Genomic DNA, 17,475 nt, shown 5'->3' with positions numbered 1-17,475 from the left:
TCTGAGCGGGCAGCATAGGGACGAGAAAGGCCACCTGAGGGGCGAGAGTAGGCAGTATATGTAGACTGAAGAAGTAAAACGAAGGACACCGACCAACATAGAAGTGCTAAAAAATGAAAAAATCTAAAAGACGTTTCGGCTTCGCTACGGAAGCCTTGTTCACAATGGTATGACGGAAGGTTCATGGAAGCTTATGTATGCTTTAGAACGTGACGTAAGCAGCGCGTGTATGACGGGGGGAGGGTCCCCTCATTTCGATTAAGCGTGTGACGTGTTTTTTGGCAACGGGCCACAATATCGACTGGGATCGCTCGAGAATTATCGGCCAAGAAAGAAACCACAAATCGCGTCTGTATCTGGAGTCACTGGATATACAAAAAACACGTCACACGCTTAATCGAAATGAGGGGACCCTCCCCCCGTCATACACGCGCTGCTTACGTCACGTTCTAAAGCATACATAAGCTTCCATGAACCTTCCGTCATACCATTGTGAACAAGGCTTCCGTAGCAAAGCCGAAACGTCTTTTAGATTTTTTCATTTTTTAGCACTTCTATGTTGGTCGGTGTCCTTCGTTTTACTTCTTCAATGCTTCATCCCGACCAGACGGGCTTCCGTCGAACCCTCGATTTATATGTGGACTGGTTCAGGGAACTCCAGCGACTGCGGCAGTGCCGAGAAATGTGCCCAATTCGATGGCAGTGAAAACAAATTGGCTTGTCGTCTGCAGTGCGCCATTCAGAGGGGTTGCGGAAATGTGGAGGGTAAGAAGGTGCGGGACGGGGTGGAATCGAAGATGCCGGGTGGGGATCAGGGCGATGGGCCGAGCAGATTGTGTGAATACCCATGTTGGCGAACTCCTGGCGGACAACTGCCTGGATCAGGGAAACAGTGACTGCAGGTGCATTGGAGGGGCTGGAGTCGAACGCAGCCGGATAGGCGGCCTCGATCTCACGCCGGACAATCCTGGTAACATCGCCAGTGTTGTTGGGACGAGGAGCGTCGGCACAGGAAGATGTCGCTGGGGTGTTGGGCAGACGGGCAAACTGTTGGTCGATACGGCGGCTTTTAGCGAATTCCAGGCGGCGGCACTCTTTTATAACTGCATCCACCGTCGCGACGTTGTTAAACACGAGCAAGTTGAAGGCGTCATCGGCAATGCCTTTGAGGATGTGGGAGACCTTGTCGGACTCAGTCATGTGTGCGTCAACTTTGCGGCATAGAGCCAAGACGTCCTGAATGTACGTGACGTAGGGCTCCGTTGACGTCTGCACACGACTGGAAAGCGCCTTCTGCGCGGCAAGTTGGTGACCGTAGGGGTTGCCGAACAAGTCTCGAAGCTTTTGCTTAAGCGAATCCCAACTGGTCAGCTCATCTTCGTGCGTCCGATACCAAACTCGAGGTGTGCCACCGAGGTAAAAGACGACGTTGGCGAGCATGATAGTTGGGTCCCACCGGTTATTGCGGCTGACGTGCTCGTAAAGGCTGATCCAGTCCTCGACGTCTTCCCCATCTTTTGCCGAGAATACGCCAGGATCACGGGGAGCGGAGAGGGTGATGTAGGTCGTCGAAGTGGCAGCAGGTGTCGGAGCCGGTGGAGTCGGGTTGGCGTCGCCGGGAGCCATGAAGGTAGGCTCGACGGACCGTCCACTGCGAAGCTCCGTGACGAGGTACAGGGAACGTCCACCTCCACCAAATATGTTACGTAGGAAGACACCGACGAAAAGCTATTTACAAGTATATTTACAAGGCAATACGCCGCAGTTGACCAAGAGGCAACAGCCCGCGCTAGCTTCCAATCGTCGTCTTCGTCTTCTTCCTGCGCGGCTCTTCGTCAGTGGGAATACTACCCCGTAGCATTATTTTTGCAGTAGGGGGCTCCTGCTTTCTGCAGGTTTTCAGATTCCTTTTGGCAGTGCCAACATACCTGGCAGAACTATACAGGGGAAGCCCTCTTCTAATTCGCTGGGTCAGCTCCTCAGCTAGCACAGCATTCCTATAGAAATTCAGTAGTGCTGGCAATATTTCCTGAGACCACATGGCCTCATCAAAGAAAATCCTTTCGACGTGTAAGGAGGATGCAATGGATGCTGCATTAGTCCACACAACGAAGTCGCACCAGCTAAGTCCTGTCACTGCCATTTGGCCCTGCAACTGGTAATAGTATTCGTGCTCCCTTTTCAATGTAATTTCATTACCTGTTGCCCTACAACAAAACTTTGGAGAAGCTGCAGCTTCTTCGATACTTTTTCCTTTGAAAGAAAACGGGCATTTAACTTCTAGCAGCCCCATGTCACTGCCCTCAAATACCAGTCTATCTGGGGATGCAGCAATAAAGGGATGCTCAGCATGCACGTGCAGGCCTGTATATCCCACAGTTATGGACTTATCCATGCAGGCCATTAGCTGTTCATATGCCTGAACGGCATCTGGCTCGTGCACATTTCCATAGTGCATGGCTTCAGTTTTATAGCTCCGCGGGTAAAGTATTTCTTTAACAATACTGTCAGGTTTCCGGCACCGCACAATTCTTTTAAACATTGAGGCAGTTAGCCGACCAATCCGCTCCATGTGCCAGGTTGGATTTGCAGCCTGTCCAATCGTCGACTCGAGAACAACTGCTCTGCTGTCCACCGAGAGGGCCTGTATAGCTGCAAAAAAAAACAGTATTGTTAATTTATAGGTTTAGAATCCGTTTTACAAGTCGTACAGCAAGCATTACATTGTATTAAAGCAATGAGAAGTAGCATGACGTCAACAAAGCATCACTTGTCATGGCAATGTTGAGCTATTTGGTGGGGATTCATCGTGGAAGGAAGGGGTGCAAACATGGACACAAGAGAACCAGACAACACAAACGCTGCAGATAGGAGCTAAGTGTACTAGAAATGAAGCTTAAAATGAGAGAAAGTTCAGCTAGTTGGTAGCGAATCGCACTAAAAGAAAGTAACGCATGCAAACATGGATACAAGAGAACCAAACTAAGTAAATGCCATGTTGTCTAGTTCTCTTGTTGGTGTTTGCACGCCTTACTTTCTTTTATGTTGAATCACTTGTCAGAAACTTAATACCATTAGGTTAGCTTTTATTTACTCCTACAAAGAAACCCCTACAGGCCTACTCAAAGAGGCTAAAGTACTTAGGTTGTGTCAAATGACACAACTGCATATTGCAACGATTAAAATGTAGGTAGATACTAATCTCCTACAAAATTGTACAGCTTACTTTCACAGTGACATAAGAATTTTTCTGCAGCTTGTAACTTGCATGTGCTCATTATGTTTTATTTTTTTTCGCTAATTATGCTGGTCAACATAGCTAAATCGTAGAGTTGGTTCAGTATTGCAAGTATTTAAACATGCCTAAAAACAAGAAGAGCAAGACAAATGTGCATGCTTTCAATTCCATGCTCTGCTAAAACACAGTCAACACATATATATGACAAATGCCGTGCATGAATCCAGGTGATGGACTCATGCTAAAGGTACATCCATTATACATTCACACAGTGCTTCACAAACATGCCATAGATGAAGCAGATATGTTTGAGGACCCTGTGGGTGCTCACACACATCGAGTTATGCGACAGCCCTGTAAAAGTTAAGAAACGACAAGACACTAAGTCTAAAACTGACTGCTGCATTATCTGCTGCTCAGTGGGATACTTGTGAAGGTGATGCCCAGAGACATAGGTGGGCATTCTTATATAAATGAGACAGCCTCAGAATGACACGTGCCAAGACAAAAAGTTGCGAAAAAAGTAATAAACAAGGAAGTGGACTTTCTTACCATCAAACCTCTCTTGTATGAGTCTTTGACAGGTCTCACTGTGGATGTCTTCAATGTCTGGGACCAGTGGAGTGTCTGAAGCTTCTGGTGCCACTTCACTGGGACTGTGTTCATCCTGGAATATAGTGCTTTACATTAGACAGCGCAGATAACATGCAAATGTTAGCTTAGTGACTACCTTGAATAGTAGTGCAGCTTGAAATATACGAAGCAGCATAGTAAAGATTTGAGGATTTTGTAAACAGGTCTTTGACAGCATCATATTGCGCCAGTGGTGAGAAGCGCAACAAAATAGGTTCAGATTGTGGTCTCATACCTGGCATGCCTTATTGCGCATGGTTGTTAAACAAGCAAACTAAGTATTGTACTTCTGAATCATTTTTCACATTTTATTTATTCGTACTCTAAATGCCTTCTTTCAGGGTGAGCAAAGAACAGTTTTGAAAGTAAGCAAACTACAAGCTTACTAGCATTAGGAAATTAAAAAAAAAAAACATTCAGATGCAGTGACATGAACTCGTGCTAACATGTGCTGTAAATCAAGAGCAAATGTAAATATGAAAGTGCAATAATGTGCATGTTGCAGAAGGGGATAGAAAAAACTCAAGCCATACGTAGAGGTAAACAGTAATCAATGCACATCAGATATGCCAACGCAAGATTTAAAATTCTTTAAAATTAGGTTCAGCAGCTCTGTGTAGAGTTATTCCATTCAGCTATAAAGCATGGTATGAGAAATCAAGGGACACTTAATACACGTAACTAAGGAAACTATGTACAGATAATTTAATAAGACTTGCCCAGCATGCTATACTCACATGCTTTGCTGCATAAGTTGCAGGTGATTGGACAGTCTCGCATGATAATTATGTGAATCACATGTGGCTATAAGAAGTTATGAAGCAGGCACTGGGGAGTTCATCACCGACTTGATACCTACAGTATTACAGGAGGCGTCAAAGGTCTTGTCTTTTGTAAAGGCACACAGCATTTGAAAGCCCTTAAATGTATCACACTTTGGAATTCACAGTCCCTTACTGCTGTCATGGACAAGACACGCTATAGAATGGAAGTTGAACAGATGTTTGTGTCAGTTTAACAGTGTGCATGTGCATGAATGCTCTCGCATTATTTCAGTCATCACGAGATAGGTTCTGCCAGAATTTTTAAAATAACTTTGGCTTTAAAGAGGTTTAGTTGCCTCAATTAACCAAGACTTACATCACAGGTTTGCTGCATCATCTCATTGCTAAGCTTGCAGATTGTTTAGTGAGATAAAAAAATGGCTGTGGCTTAGCTAAGGTTAAGCCCAGGATGCGAAGCATACTAGCCTTTATTTTAGTTGTTGAACCACTGTTTAGCCTGGTGAACTGCTGTTGCTTGGCTATATTTGGTTCGGCTAGACGAAGAAACAACTCATGCGTTACTCTGCTTCGCCTTCAAGAGTGGAACGCGACAGCGTTCCCGTCGACCCGCCAAGGGATGTAAGACAATGGGCTACGGAGCAGCGACTACGCGCCCCGCATTGAACGCGGTGAGCGTCGAGCAACGCAGCGTTCGGCGCGGCAACGAAATGTGCGCCTGAGCAAGCGACGCACGCCTGAGCCTTAGAAACAGCTCGTTTCTAAGGCAACACCGCATTCACTAGAGGCGCTTTTGTACCGCTTTCAAGCATCGTACTCGTGGCTCAGTGGCAGCGTCTCCGTCTCACACTCCGGAGACCCTGGTTCGATTCCCACCCAGCCCACCTTGCAAGAGTTGAGCAAATCCACCTAGAAAATCAGTTTCTGTAGCACGCCGCAACCTTCGCTTCTCATTCCAACGAGCAGCTCTGCCTCCAGGAAGCATCTCACCTCGTGAGTGTCTAGCACAGGCAAGCGCAGCTGCTTATATACCGCTGCGAGCGACGGCGCGAGTTGGAGCCCCGTTTCACCTCTGTCGTGACGTCACGGTGTCACGTGGTATTGAAGGCGACACCGCCGCGCCTGAGGAGCTGGGTTGAGCTCTCGTAATATGCTTCGCATAAAACAAAGTCACCATATATAAACACTACTGACATTAGTGTTATACTGATGCAAACTGTACTTCGCATAAAAGCACAGTAAAAGGGGCTCTCAAACTGTTCCTGTCTGTCGTCACATGCTGATGGAACACTGCTAACTCTTATTTTAACAGATCACAAGCATGCAGAGTTAAGTGTAGCACTTACAAGTGATTCTCCTGAGTTTTCTTTGCTCATATAACGGAGAAGCAGGCAGTTTGCTGCCACCTTTTCGAGATCGGCAGCAAGCAGAGATGGGTCACTCGGTGAGAGCCCTGGCAGTGGATCAAACCGCCGCCTTTTCGCACCTTCATGTTTCCTTGTGTGAAAAGTGATGTCTTGCAGAGGCAGAGGTGGCTCATGCTTTTTGACTGAAAAAAAAAAGTTTTGTTTGTACAAGTACAATAACGAAATTTTAAGTGCTTCCTGTGATGTTTAGCCAACGACCACATCCATTGTAAGAAAATTAAATGTTGCAGTTTGGGATTATTTTTTCTCTATGCAGGTCTTGTAGTTAAGAATTTTTGAAGCGACACCAATATGTGTTCTTAATTAAAACCAGTAGCCTATATTTGTCCACATACCAATACTCATGTACGCTGTAAACAATGTAGCTGTGTGAATGAGTTGATATTCAACAGCTGCTACCACGAATGCAAACAATTTTACAACACGTTAAATGGTCAACACGGTGCCACAAAGAACCGTTTGCAGAAAGGGGCCGGAAGTGTGATCACAGATTTTTTAGGCACTTTTGCCGCCTCCTATGTTAACTAATGCTTGCTAAGTAGTAGCATTCTTACCTTGGGCAGGAACAATCCAAGCACATGGAACTTCCGTGCACGTTGCCGCATCCTTTTGCGCCAAGTGAATGGCATGAAGGATTAATCCAACAAAATGTTGGCATGTGCCGCTCAGGCTGCAAGAATAAAATGGAAGAGGAGATGAGTTTTCATGCTCAACAGGTATTCATCAAGGAAAAGATGGGATCAAGTGTTTATGAATTCGAAAGAACGGGTTTAAGTTCACGTCACTCAACGTGAAATACATGCGCCAATCTCAGACATGAGCCGCACACCACCACTCGCGCGTTGGCCTTGTAACACCATGTGCACACATTAACAGCACCATTGAACGATGCGATGCGGCTTGTCAGACAGCTATGCCGGCACGAAGTTAGGTACAACTAGCGGTTTTATAGTAAACAGCCAAACTTGGAAGTCATTCTCGTTATATGCCTCTAAATAGTGTACAGTCGCCCAAATCTTTAACTGGTGTGCGGGAGCGGCGACTTTTCCGTGCGTCAGCGCCGTTTGACGGGGCGAGGCTGGAAACAGCCTAGTAGACGATGGGCCCAGCTGAGCGCGCTTTGTCCGCATGCGCTTAGCCTCCCTCGCCCCGTCAAACGGCGCTGACGCACGGAAAAGTCGCCGCTCCCGCACACCAGTTAAAGATTTGGGCGACTGTACTGTGTGATACCGGCAATCCAAGGCTGTGTGCGGTCGCAGACAAGTATGCTGCACGACCGTGTTGATCGGTATACATGCAAATGCGCAAAAACAAGAACTCCCCGCTTTCTTCATTTACAGTATGTGTATTTGTTCAACATTTAAGCAACCGTACCTTTATATAAGCAAACAGCTAGCCCAAAATGGCAGGGCCGGTATAGTTATGAATTCCAAAATTTAACCCATCAGACTTCAATGTCCTGCACGCGGTTCATGCAGGTCGCGCTCCAGATGTAGAATAGAAAGCTTGCTCACCCTGCGGGGCAGAGGCAATGACCAGCCAGGATGGAGCCCGACGCCTTGGAAATCGCGGCGTGCACGATGTAATAGCCGCCTTTCATTGACGGTAGGCAGATACTACGCAAAAGTCCGCACGTGGATTCTGCTGACACGTCGTTGTACATGACGTTGCGCACGTATCCTTCTTCTTGGAACATCGTTCCTTTCATTTGCTGTCGCGCGAAGCGCGCTCCGCTCGACACCATGTGTTCTTCGAGCTGCGCTTCCGTGGGTATTTTGACGTTGCCGAAGCGCTTTTTCCAGCCGTTCGTCACACTGAAGAAACCTCCAGGTACAAAGCAGTCACCAGCGGGCTCCATGGCTAGCGGACGGCGACAAACTGTGCGCACACGTTGTTGCGGTTTTCACTCGCACGCTGCTTGCTTGCATACGTGTCTCGCGTGCGGCGGCTGTCTGTCGCGGCGAGAGCGGCGCCTGCCAAATCGTTTCTCGTGGCCACCGCACAGTGGCGCCACAATGCATCGCAAAAGGCGGATTGTCGACCATCGCGTCTGAGTCGGCGTGAAGCGGTGGCTGGCAAAGGCAATAGGCCTCTCCTTTCCCTCGGCTGTCATTTGCGCCAAACAAGCGCCCGCCGCCGTAGCTGACGCGTCTGCGAAAAGCCAGTAGGACTCAGATGGGTCCGGAGTGCTGAGCGCCACGGCCTCCCACAGGGACTGTTTCAGCGTCTTAAACGCCGTCTGAGCTCCCTCTGACCAGGGTATGCTATTGGGTACCCCTTTCTTTGTTAACCGCATGAGCGGGCTCGCCACCTCTGCACCATCTCGGACGCACTCGCGATAGTAGCCGCACAGTCCTAGCAGGCTGCGTAGCTCCTTTTTAGTGCGTGGTGGCGCCACATTCTTAATTGCAGCTATTTTCTCTTCGTGTTCTGGGGTTGAGAATCTTGGTGCGCAACCTAATTTCTCGAGCATCGACTGTGTGAGCTGTGATTTGAAATTAGTGCCCTGGTCGGAACAGATCATTTCCGGAACGCCAGTGCGACTGAAAATTTCAATCATCGCGTCGCAAGTCGCCTTAGCTGTCAACGAGCGCAGTGGGACAACCTCTGGCCACTCTGTGCACATGTTTACTAAGCATAGCGCGTACCTATGACCTTTCGCTGACGGTCTGTCTAAGGGTCCAATGATGTCTGCATTGACAATTTGAAAAGGGTGATTTGGCCTAGTGGGAGGAGTTATAGATACTCTGTCCGTGCGACGCCTGTCAGAGCGAATTTGACAATCATGGCATGAACGACAATGCTCTAATACCTCCTTCTCCATGCCAGGCCAAAAAAAATTATACCTAATGCGCGTTTTAGTTTTCTTCGGGCCTAGGTGCCCTCCGCATAGTGACTCGTGAGCCAAATGCATCACCTCACTGCGCTTGTCTTTCGGAACAACTAGTTGTCTCACTCGGGTGCCTACTATTGAGTCCCAGTGGTATAAGAGTCCATCAGAGACGAACATGCCGGATTTCCCACTCCGAGCATCTTCCCAACCTTTCTTTAAGGTAGCGTCAGCTAGCTGCAATCTGCGGAACTCTTCTCTCTGGCTTATTGACGCATCCCTCTCTTCATCAATTAGCTCAACTTCCCCAGAAACACCTTCCTCCTCCAAAGTAACATTGCAGGCTACTGCCTCGGCTTTCTCATTTAATCGCTCTATCCTCTGAGCAGGCTCGGCCGGTGCTACAATGGATTCCAGAGAGCTGCTGGCCTTGAATAAATGTTCCCAATCTTCCTTGGTCAACAAACAATCTGTGCCCTCGATGAGCTCATTAGTCAACGCGCAGAGTAGGTCAATGTTCTGGGGCTCCGCCGCCATTTGCGGGCTATTTAACTTTACCGGCAACGTTGCTAGCTTTGCCTCAATAGTTTTACCAAATGCAGACACCAATCGTATCGTGCCTGAAGGCTCCACAATACATTTCGGAAGCAGACTCTCGCGTATGACAGTTATTTCACTCCCCGTATCTAGAATCGCATCTGTGGATACGTTTCCGCATGAGATCGGGATCAACTGTAGGTTAGTCATGCCTTCACCTTTGTGTTTCAAGGCCTCTACCTTTGCAGTAAGGACTCCATCAGGTATCCCACTTCCCGTCTCGTCGGCTATCAACACCCTTTGTGCTCTCGGCCTTGGCTCGGTAGCCTTCTTTGGCTGGTTTCCCTTGTCACTAGACTTCGGGCAATCCTTAGCGAAATGGCCTGAGCTGTGACATACGTGGCACTTTAGGGCGCTTTTCGCCACTCGCGTCGGCTTTTGCCCCATCTCTGCCGCTGATGGCTTTGAGGCATATCCTTTGCCTTTCGCTTGTTCCAAAGTTTGCAGTACTTTGGCAATCTCAGGCGGCTTAAGCCATTCCTCCCCTTCTCGTAGCATCACGTATTCAAGACCCTCTATACTAAGGCCCGCTTTTATACGATCCGCAACCATGAGTTCTGCCATCACTTCTACAGTGTCGGCTCCTCTTACTTGAAGGTAGTAGGAGAAATACGTTTTCACTCGCGACGCGAACTGTGACCACGTTTCCTCCTTCCGCTTCACTGCTCTCTCAAACCTTTGCAGATACTCCGCCGGAGAAAGCTTCAGTTCCATCAACACTGCCTGTTTAACTGACTCGTAATCTGTACTCTCTTCCTGGTTGAGGTTACGCAGTAGGTAGCGAACGCGCTCAGTTAGAGCTGGCATGACTAAATGCACACGACTCTCATACGGTACCCCGTAAGTAGCAAAAAGTCTTTCTACCTCCTCAAACCATAAGGGTACATCCGCGTCACACGGCAGGCGGAACCCTTTCAGCACTTTTGCGCATTGCTCGACGGAGTCGAAGCCCATTCGCCTCCGATCGCCCCGCTCCGACTCAGCGCTGGACGACGTGCCATTGAGACGTTCAGCATTCGTCCTTGCCTGCAACAGCCTTTCGTACTCAATCTGAAGCTGTATACAGGTAGTCTGAGCATTGAGCCTTTGAATTTCAAGCTCAAGCGTTCTTGTATCATTCGGAATTTGCAAAGGCTGAGATGCCTGCTGCGAAAATTCCTGGCTCTGACTGGGTTCTCTCATTTCATTTGACTTATCGGAATTTAGCCTATCGTCATTTGATAACTCCCGATTCCGATCCATTTCCGCCACCGTCGCACCCTCAACTCCATTAGACTCCATTGTCTCTGCGCCCCCGCGTGTCCTCACCATTTGCTCTACACATCAACTGCCATGCCAACTTGAGAAAGACGCAAGAAATCCTGCTCACCCTTTGCTGAATGCACTGTCGTTTTCGGATCTCCTCCACGGTGCCGGGCTTGACTGCTGTGGGATCTTCTCAAAGGTGCAGGAGGTGCTCGTTGGATGACTTGATCCCTTCACCACTGGTCCAGGATTCGATGTTGTAGAGCTCGCCGATCCTGTCGACTGCGCCAGTTAAGTTTTTTGATGATGATTGTTCTTTTCTCCTTGAAGTCGACCCAAGTCTCTTCAAGGTGTTTATCGGCGTTGATGAAGCAGGAGGCAGGTTGGAGGTAACAAAACTTGAAGATATATTGCAACGGAAATATTTACACAGTCAAATACAGAGTTAGCAAAAGAACACTGATACTAAACACACAAGTAAACAGCGCCTTACTCTTCTACTTTTTCTTAAGTTAGAGCCTAGGACAACTGTCACTACATACGACCAACCGAGTCTCACTGTTCTACCACTAAGTGGTTACGGCCCAGACTAGCGTTGCATCGTACGGAGTCTTACTGTTCTATCAGGTTTAGTGATTACAGCCTAGACTGAGGAACAAGCACCTCGTCTCGGTTGTTATAGGGGAAAGAGACAAAGAAAAAGGGCGGCAGGGTCGTTAGCCCATCCCACGGAAGCAATTGCCAATGAGAGTTGACAGTTTCTTAAGCCACGACCCAAAGGGATGGGCTTACTCTCATAAGTGAGTCTATTGGAAAACTACCCTGTTTTCCCTCTTCCCACATCTTCTTCTCCCCCTCCTATTTCCACGTGGTCAGTGACGGCCTCGTCAAACACGCCAGGCCTGCATGATTTATTGAGGCCATCTCGCACCTCAGCGGCGTTTCTAGCCAGCAAGGGTGGCTCGGGCGCTGGTGTCCCAACACCGCGTACCGTAGTCCCCCCCTCAAGGTTTTTCCTGGTAGAAAACTAATTACCGCTGGCGGCATCCGGACTCGGGTGCTCTTCAAACGACGCCGCGCCCCTCTCTACGGCGCGCACTGCATGCTGTAACACGACACAAAGCGGGCTCTCCCCAGCGCTCAAAACAAGATGCACGTGGCTGCCGTCCGAATGCGTAGGGGGGTGAACCCCCCGCTCCGTACGCGCCAGACGTGGTCAACCTTGCTGGCAGCTGCGTCTCTAATTAGCAGGGGACTCAAGAGCCGGCGCCACAACGTCGCGTATACAACCTTTGTCCGCTCGAGCTTTGTCCGCGTGGCCCTATTATGACCATCGGCGGAATGTCAACAAAGCCCGCGTAAAAGCATTTTCTCCGAGTCCGTTTTCCTCTGCGCCGCGCCCCCCGCGGCGGCGCGCGCCTCGGCTCGTCACCCAACACCACGCGGGCCGTCCGACCCCTCAACCACAGAAACGATTGCCGCCTGAGGCGCTGGGGGGTGGACGCTTCGCCATTCACAAAACGCATTGGCAACTCGCGGCACTGCAAAAGTATATACAAAACAATCATGCAGCCCTACGCCGTCAATTCTGCCTGTTCGACGATGAGCGGCCTAACACCATCTACGCCGACGACATCACCATCTGGTCGTACCGAGGCAGTGATGGTCAAGTGGAATCGGCCCTCCAAACGGCGATTGACACGGTTGAAGCCTATCTCCAAGGGACTGGACTGCGCTGTTCGCCGGCTAAATCGGAGCTTCTGCTATACAAGCCCATTCAGCGGGGTCGCCCTCCCAAACACCAATCTGATCACCGACCCTGTGACGCCATCACCCTACGCCTTCAAGATGGCAGTCCTATCCCAAACGTCCCTAGTATCCGGGTTCTTGGTCTCACCATCTCTACCAACGGCTCCAACGCCTTGGCTCTCAACAAGATCTGTGCCCAATCTCAAAACACCCTACGACTTCTTAAACGTATATCTAACTGTCGAGGAGGACTCAAAGAAGAAAGCCTTCTCCGACTCGTCCAATCCTTTGTCATATGCCACATCACCTACGTTGCTGCGTACCTCAACTGGTACCGGGCTGAGCAGAACAAGCTCGACACCCTCATACGAGGGGTCTACAAGCAAGCACTTGGTCTCCCACATTGCACCAGCACTGAACTCTTCAACCAACTGGGAGTTCACAACAACCTTTCCGAACTCATTGAAGCCCAACAACGCTCTCAGCTTGAACGGCTCACCCATACTGAAACGGGGCGCTTTATTCTGTCCACGCTTGGCTTCACCTACCATCAGCAACAGGGCCCCAAACAACCGATCCCGACCGACATCCGTAGCTGGATCTACATAGACCCTATCCCTAGGAATATGCACCCTGAATATAACAGGGCCCGGCGCCAAGCTCGGGCCGGAGCTATCATAAAAGCCCTTGCCAACGTACCTGGCGTCACATTTGTTGATGCAGCCCGATACTCCCATGGCACACGATTTGTGGCCGTTGCCACACGTGATGGAGCCCTACACCATGCCTGCAGCGTCACTACCCCCACTGCAGAGACGGCTGAAGAAGTGGCCATCGCCCTGGCCACTTTAGATCCCACCTGTCACACCATAGTGTGTGACTCTCGCTCAGCCGTTATTAACTTCAGCAAAGGGCGTATTTGTCCCCAAGCTCTTCGCATCCTCTGCCAGGCACCACATTCTGAAGACAACATCATCTCCCTAACATGGATCCCGGCCCATGCGGGCCCTGTCCACCCACACCTCCGCAATCTCAACGAGGTCACCCACTCCATTGCGCGAGGCCTAGTCAACCGCGCCGGAGTCACTGGAGATGAGTTGGACACCAGGGACAGTCTGACAACTTATAACGATCTTGTTAAGGCCTTTTACCTGAGTCGCCGAATCTTCCCCCCGCCTCACCCAAAGTTCAGCCGGGCGCAGGCTACCACCCTGCGTCTACTACAAACAAACACGTACCCTTCACCCGCCCGCCTCCACCTTATATTTCCGGACGTCTACACTACCCCCAACTGCCGGTGCTGTGGAATTAACCCGGCTACGCTTTCGCATATGCTATGGGAGTGCCCAGCACAGTACGCACAGACTAACACCACGACTCTCTCGGCGAGGTTGCATGAGGCTCTGCGGAGCTCCACCCTCGACGACCAAACCTGGGCGACCCAGCACGCCCGCGAGGCGGCGGCGAGGCAAGCCCTCGACGTCCCTTCGTGGGAGGCGTAGGCCCGGCCACCATAAAGTGCTGGTTCTGCAATAAAAGTTTATTCCTCCTCGCTCGAAGGATGGAGCACCCACTGCAGTAGCAAGGGTAAGTGTTGTGCTTGAGATTTTCATGCGGGCGCGCCGAAATTGATTGCACCCTTATAAACTTTTTAAAGGGCAACTAAGGTGTTTTTTTAACCATATTAGGACACTTTCATTTTCGAATGGAGTTGACAGCCCTGTGACCGGTAGGGTGGTTCAGTTTGCTTAGAAACTTATAATTTTAAATAGCCCAGTAAACGAGGTACCGACACGGGTATAGCTGCTTCGTGTGACGTCACCATGAGTCGATGACGTGAGATGCTACATTGCCGTAATGTACATACAACAGGGTGTCTACCAACCGGGAAAATCGGGGACTTCTCAGGGATTTTGAGTAGTCTGGAAAAACTCAGTGAATTTGTACCTCTATCCGGGAAAATTAGCGGCAATTTTGTTGAAAGGGTCCAAAGTCGCGGTAATGCTGGCTCGAGTAACAGGCAGGAATCGTAATGAATCGTCTTTGACGCCATGTCATCGACTGGAGGAGTTTCCAGTGTACGGTCAACGACCGACTTTCCGTAGGCCCGATAATTTGGAAGGCTTCGCGGCGGCACCACGTACCCCATAGAGTCAGTGTATCAGAACGTCTGAAATTTAGGACGCAAGAACCCTTCGCCGTCCGATTTTCCGGACATGTTTGCCGTGACCACAGGTCCGAAGCGGCATTAATCAAAGCCATCACCGCGGCCGTTTTGATTACCTCGCCGCCTCGAACCGGCGCTCTCGCACGCAGATCCGCTGGCAGCCGTAGCCACCACTGTGGAAACGCTGGACCTAGCTGCTTCGACGTTCGCTATTAAGCTTCTTGCCGTAGGGTGTCGTATTTTTCATTTAAAGATTTCGCTGCTGTCAGCAATGGCACCGACTTCGCCTTTATGGTCGTCGCGATTGGCTTAGAAGCTTGGAAAGCACTGTGCGTTGCATAATGCCCGTTCCCGAAGGTCAGCTTCGCCTCTTTACAGAAATGTTACTTGGTGAAGCATACGCAAAAGTATTGCAGTGAAGCATAACTAGAGTGGGAAGGGGCTATTGCCACGCGACACAGTATTATACACGCATGCATCCGGTATCTCCTGTTACAGTGCGAGCACCGATATGCTTAATACGTGTACCGAAAGGCCTTCAGAGTGTTTTCGAATGTGCCCTTAAGGGCAGTAATCGACATGCATTTATTTATTCCAACTGGCCGATTTTTCGGACGTTTTCGCGGCCCCTAGGGAGTTCTAAAAATCGGACTTGGACTGTACAAGTGACCAAGAAGATGCTTCAAATGGTCCGTGGGGCGAACGAATGGCGGAAGGAGGACAAGAACAGAAAGAACCTACACATTGAGGAATGAACAGGAAACTAAGCGCGCTGCCGCCATTTTGAAGGAGCTTGAGCTCAAAAAAAAAGAGAGAGAAATGTTGGCTGATGCCGAGATGCAGGTGTCCCTACCCTAAACCAAGATAAACTCTTAAAGCAGTGAAACAACACTGAGGCGTCGTTCGCTGGCTGAGAGTATGTCAGGACAGTTGAGGTTCACTTACGAGCTGTTTGGGAGAGAATGTCAATTGTGACAAACTACGGGCCTCATGCCACTGAGCTTGCTATCAGGTTCTGTTGATTCTTGCTATCAGGTTCTATCAGGTTCTGTTGATTTGATTCTGTATGCATCTCCTTTTTATTCGTATTTCAGGATGTTCGACTTGATTTGCCATTTTTTTCGAAGCCATTTTATTTGCTGTGCATTTTACTAATCCCTCCTTTCTATTCTCTTTTTGAATAACATAAACACTGCTCCTTAGTATTCAAGCTGAATTAGGTCGTTTTTTGTATTTTTATTTTTCATATGCTTACTAGATAGTGACAGTATCGGGCGACGTGGTTTCAGACCGTCTTGACAGAAAACATAGTTCTACGTCACTCAGGGAATGTTGCAAGGGCACTCAGGGAAAAACTGTAAAACTCAGGGAATTTGGAAATGTCATCTTGGTAGACACGCTGCACACGCAGTACACACGGTGCTAACGCCAAAAAGAAGTGAAGCTGACGACGTTTTCCGGTGATGCGGGGAGCTTTCCCAGTTCTTTCGAACTAGACAGCGGCGGTTTCAGCGACGACATGAGCGCTGAAATATCGGCGTGTGCTCTTGACCGAACGCCACCGCGCGAGAAAGCTGACGTGCCCAAGCTCAACAGATTGTGGCCGCAGCGAGACGGAAGACAGGCACCGGTTATTACATCTGTGAAAACGATTATTGTGGGGCGGTGTCTCGTAAAAAAGAAGCAGGCGTCGAGTTTCTGTGCCAAGTGGCGGTGTAGGTGTCTCTGACGTCATAAACACAGGGTATTGTTGTGATCGACCGTTCACCCCGCGACAATCTCCGGTCACGGATACAGCGATTATGAGAAACGGGCCGACGTCCTCGTCAAGGTCGTTCTCAAATGGGGTGTCTTGCGGCCACCACTGGGCCTTTCAGGGTAGGCACCATTTTAGGAGAGGTTTGGGCAATTAGCAAGGATACGGTCCTTCACCTGTCAGCCGCCCAAATCGGCAGGTCAACTGTTACCTTATTGTGAGTGGTCATTAGTCATTGCTGCTAAACCCCAGCCTAGAACTACAGTGACAATGCTATAGTAAGGATACGTTAGACGAATTTTAAGGAAGTAGACAACTGATCTCCGAGGCTGATTGTAGACTCAAACGCGCAAGCACTCATCGCGCTAGGCCATCCGTCTGCCTCAATGCCGCAGAAATTACGGCCATGCTGTCTTAAATCGCTTCAGTACGACTCACAGAACCAGTTCTTACGTAGAACACGACAGGTCACACTAGACAGGCCCCGTGAGCGTGAAAAGAACCACCAGAAAATGCCGTCATGTGTATACTTTGCACGCAACACGGAGCGCCCGCCGAATCCAGTGTGCTGACTTCCCATAGATGGCGCCACTGCCCGCGCAATATGGCGGCCCCCATAAAAGAAAGTCTGTATCTAAATATATGCGGAACCCCAGGCCGACACCGACGGCAAAAATTCGCTGGAGAGTTCATATAATAGCTATCGCCATAAAACTGCGTCAAAAACTTCCGAACATTAGAGTCTGGTTGCAAACAAGCGCTATAGGAAAGAATCGATGCTGCATGACTGACTTACGCTACAGTGTCACGACCAGATATAATCGCTGGGCACACAACAAATACCACATAGCACTGCTTGTTTTCATACACAACACTGGTCTTACCGCATACGCATAATACACGCCCTTCGTTATGCTTGAGGCAAGACTTCTTAACATCAAAAGAAAAAGTTAAAATAAATACTAGCTCTCCAATAATGCTAATAGTTGCCGAAACCAGATCAGGAGTTCTGGAAAAAGAAAAAAGAAACTGCTGAGGAACTTGTGTGCAT

The 17,475-nt window shown here is 49.3% G+C and overlaps 2 protein-coding genes across 2 annotated transcripts in view; both read right to left on the bottom strand.

Annotated features, from left to right (window-relative positions):
- Positions 1 to 17,475, bottom strand: part of LOC139060983 (uncharacterized) — a 149,609-nt gene that overhangs the window by 110,954 nt on the left and 21,180 nt on the right. The gene's annotated exons all lie outside the window — the stretch shown is intronic.
- On the bottom strand, positions 2,535 to 7,994 carry LOC139061412 (uncharacterized). The gene is made up of 5 exons (XM_070541406.1): positions 7,595 to 7,994; positions 6,635 to 6,750; positions 6,000 to 6,202; positions 3,799 to 3,905; positions 2,535 to 2,652 (listed from the first exon to the last, which is right to left on the bottom strand). The coding sequence occupies exons 1-5, from the start codon at positions 7,936 to 7,938 to the stop codon at positions 2,535 to 2,537; spliced, it is 888 nt and encodes a 295-aa protein (XP_070397507.1). The 5' UTR covers positions 7,939 to 7,994.

The sequence above is a fragment of the Dermacentor albipictus genome, chromosome 6 (genome assembly GCF_038994185.2).
Source record: "Dermacentor albipictus isolate Rhodes 1998 colony chromosome 6, USDA_Dalb.pri_finalv2, whole genome shotgun sequence".
NCBI lineage: Eukaryota > Metazoa > Arthropoda > Arachnida > Ixodida > Ixodidae > Dermacentor > Dermacentor albipictus.
Note: the sequence above shows the minus strand (reverse complement) of the source record. Positions and strands in the feature narration are given on the sequence as shown.

Coding starts and splice junctions, on each gene's coding strand:
- LOC139061412 (XM_070541406.1), bottom strand. CDS start 7,938: ATGGAGCCCGCTGGTGACTGCTTTGTACCTGGAGGTTTCTTCAGTGTG. Junction 6,751..7,594: donor CATTGCCTCTGCCCCGCAGG/GTGAGCAAGCTT, acceptor TTATTCTTGCAG/CCTGAGCGGCACATGCCAAC. Junction 6,203..6,634: donor TTGGATTGTTCCTGCCCAAG/GTAAGAATGCTA, acceptor TTTTTTTTTCAG/TCAAAAAGCATGAGCCACCT.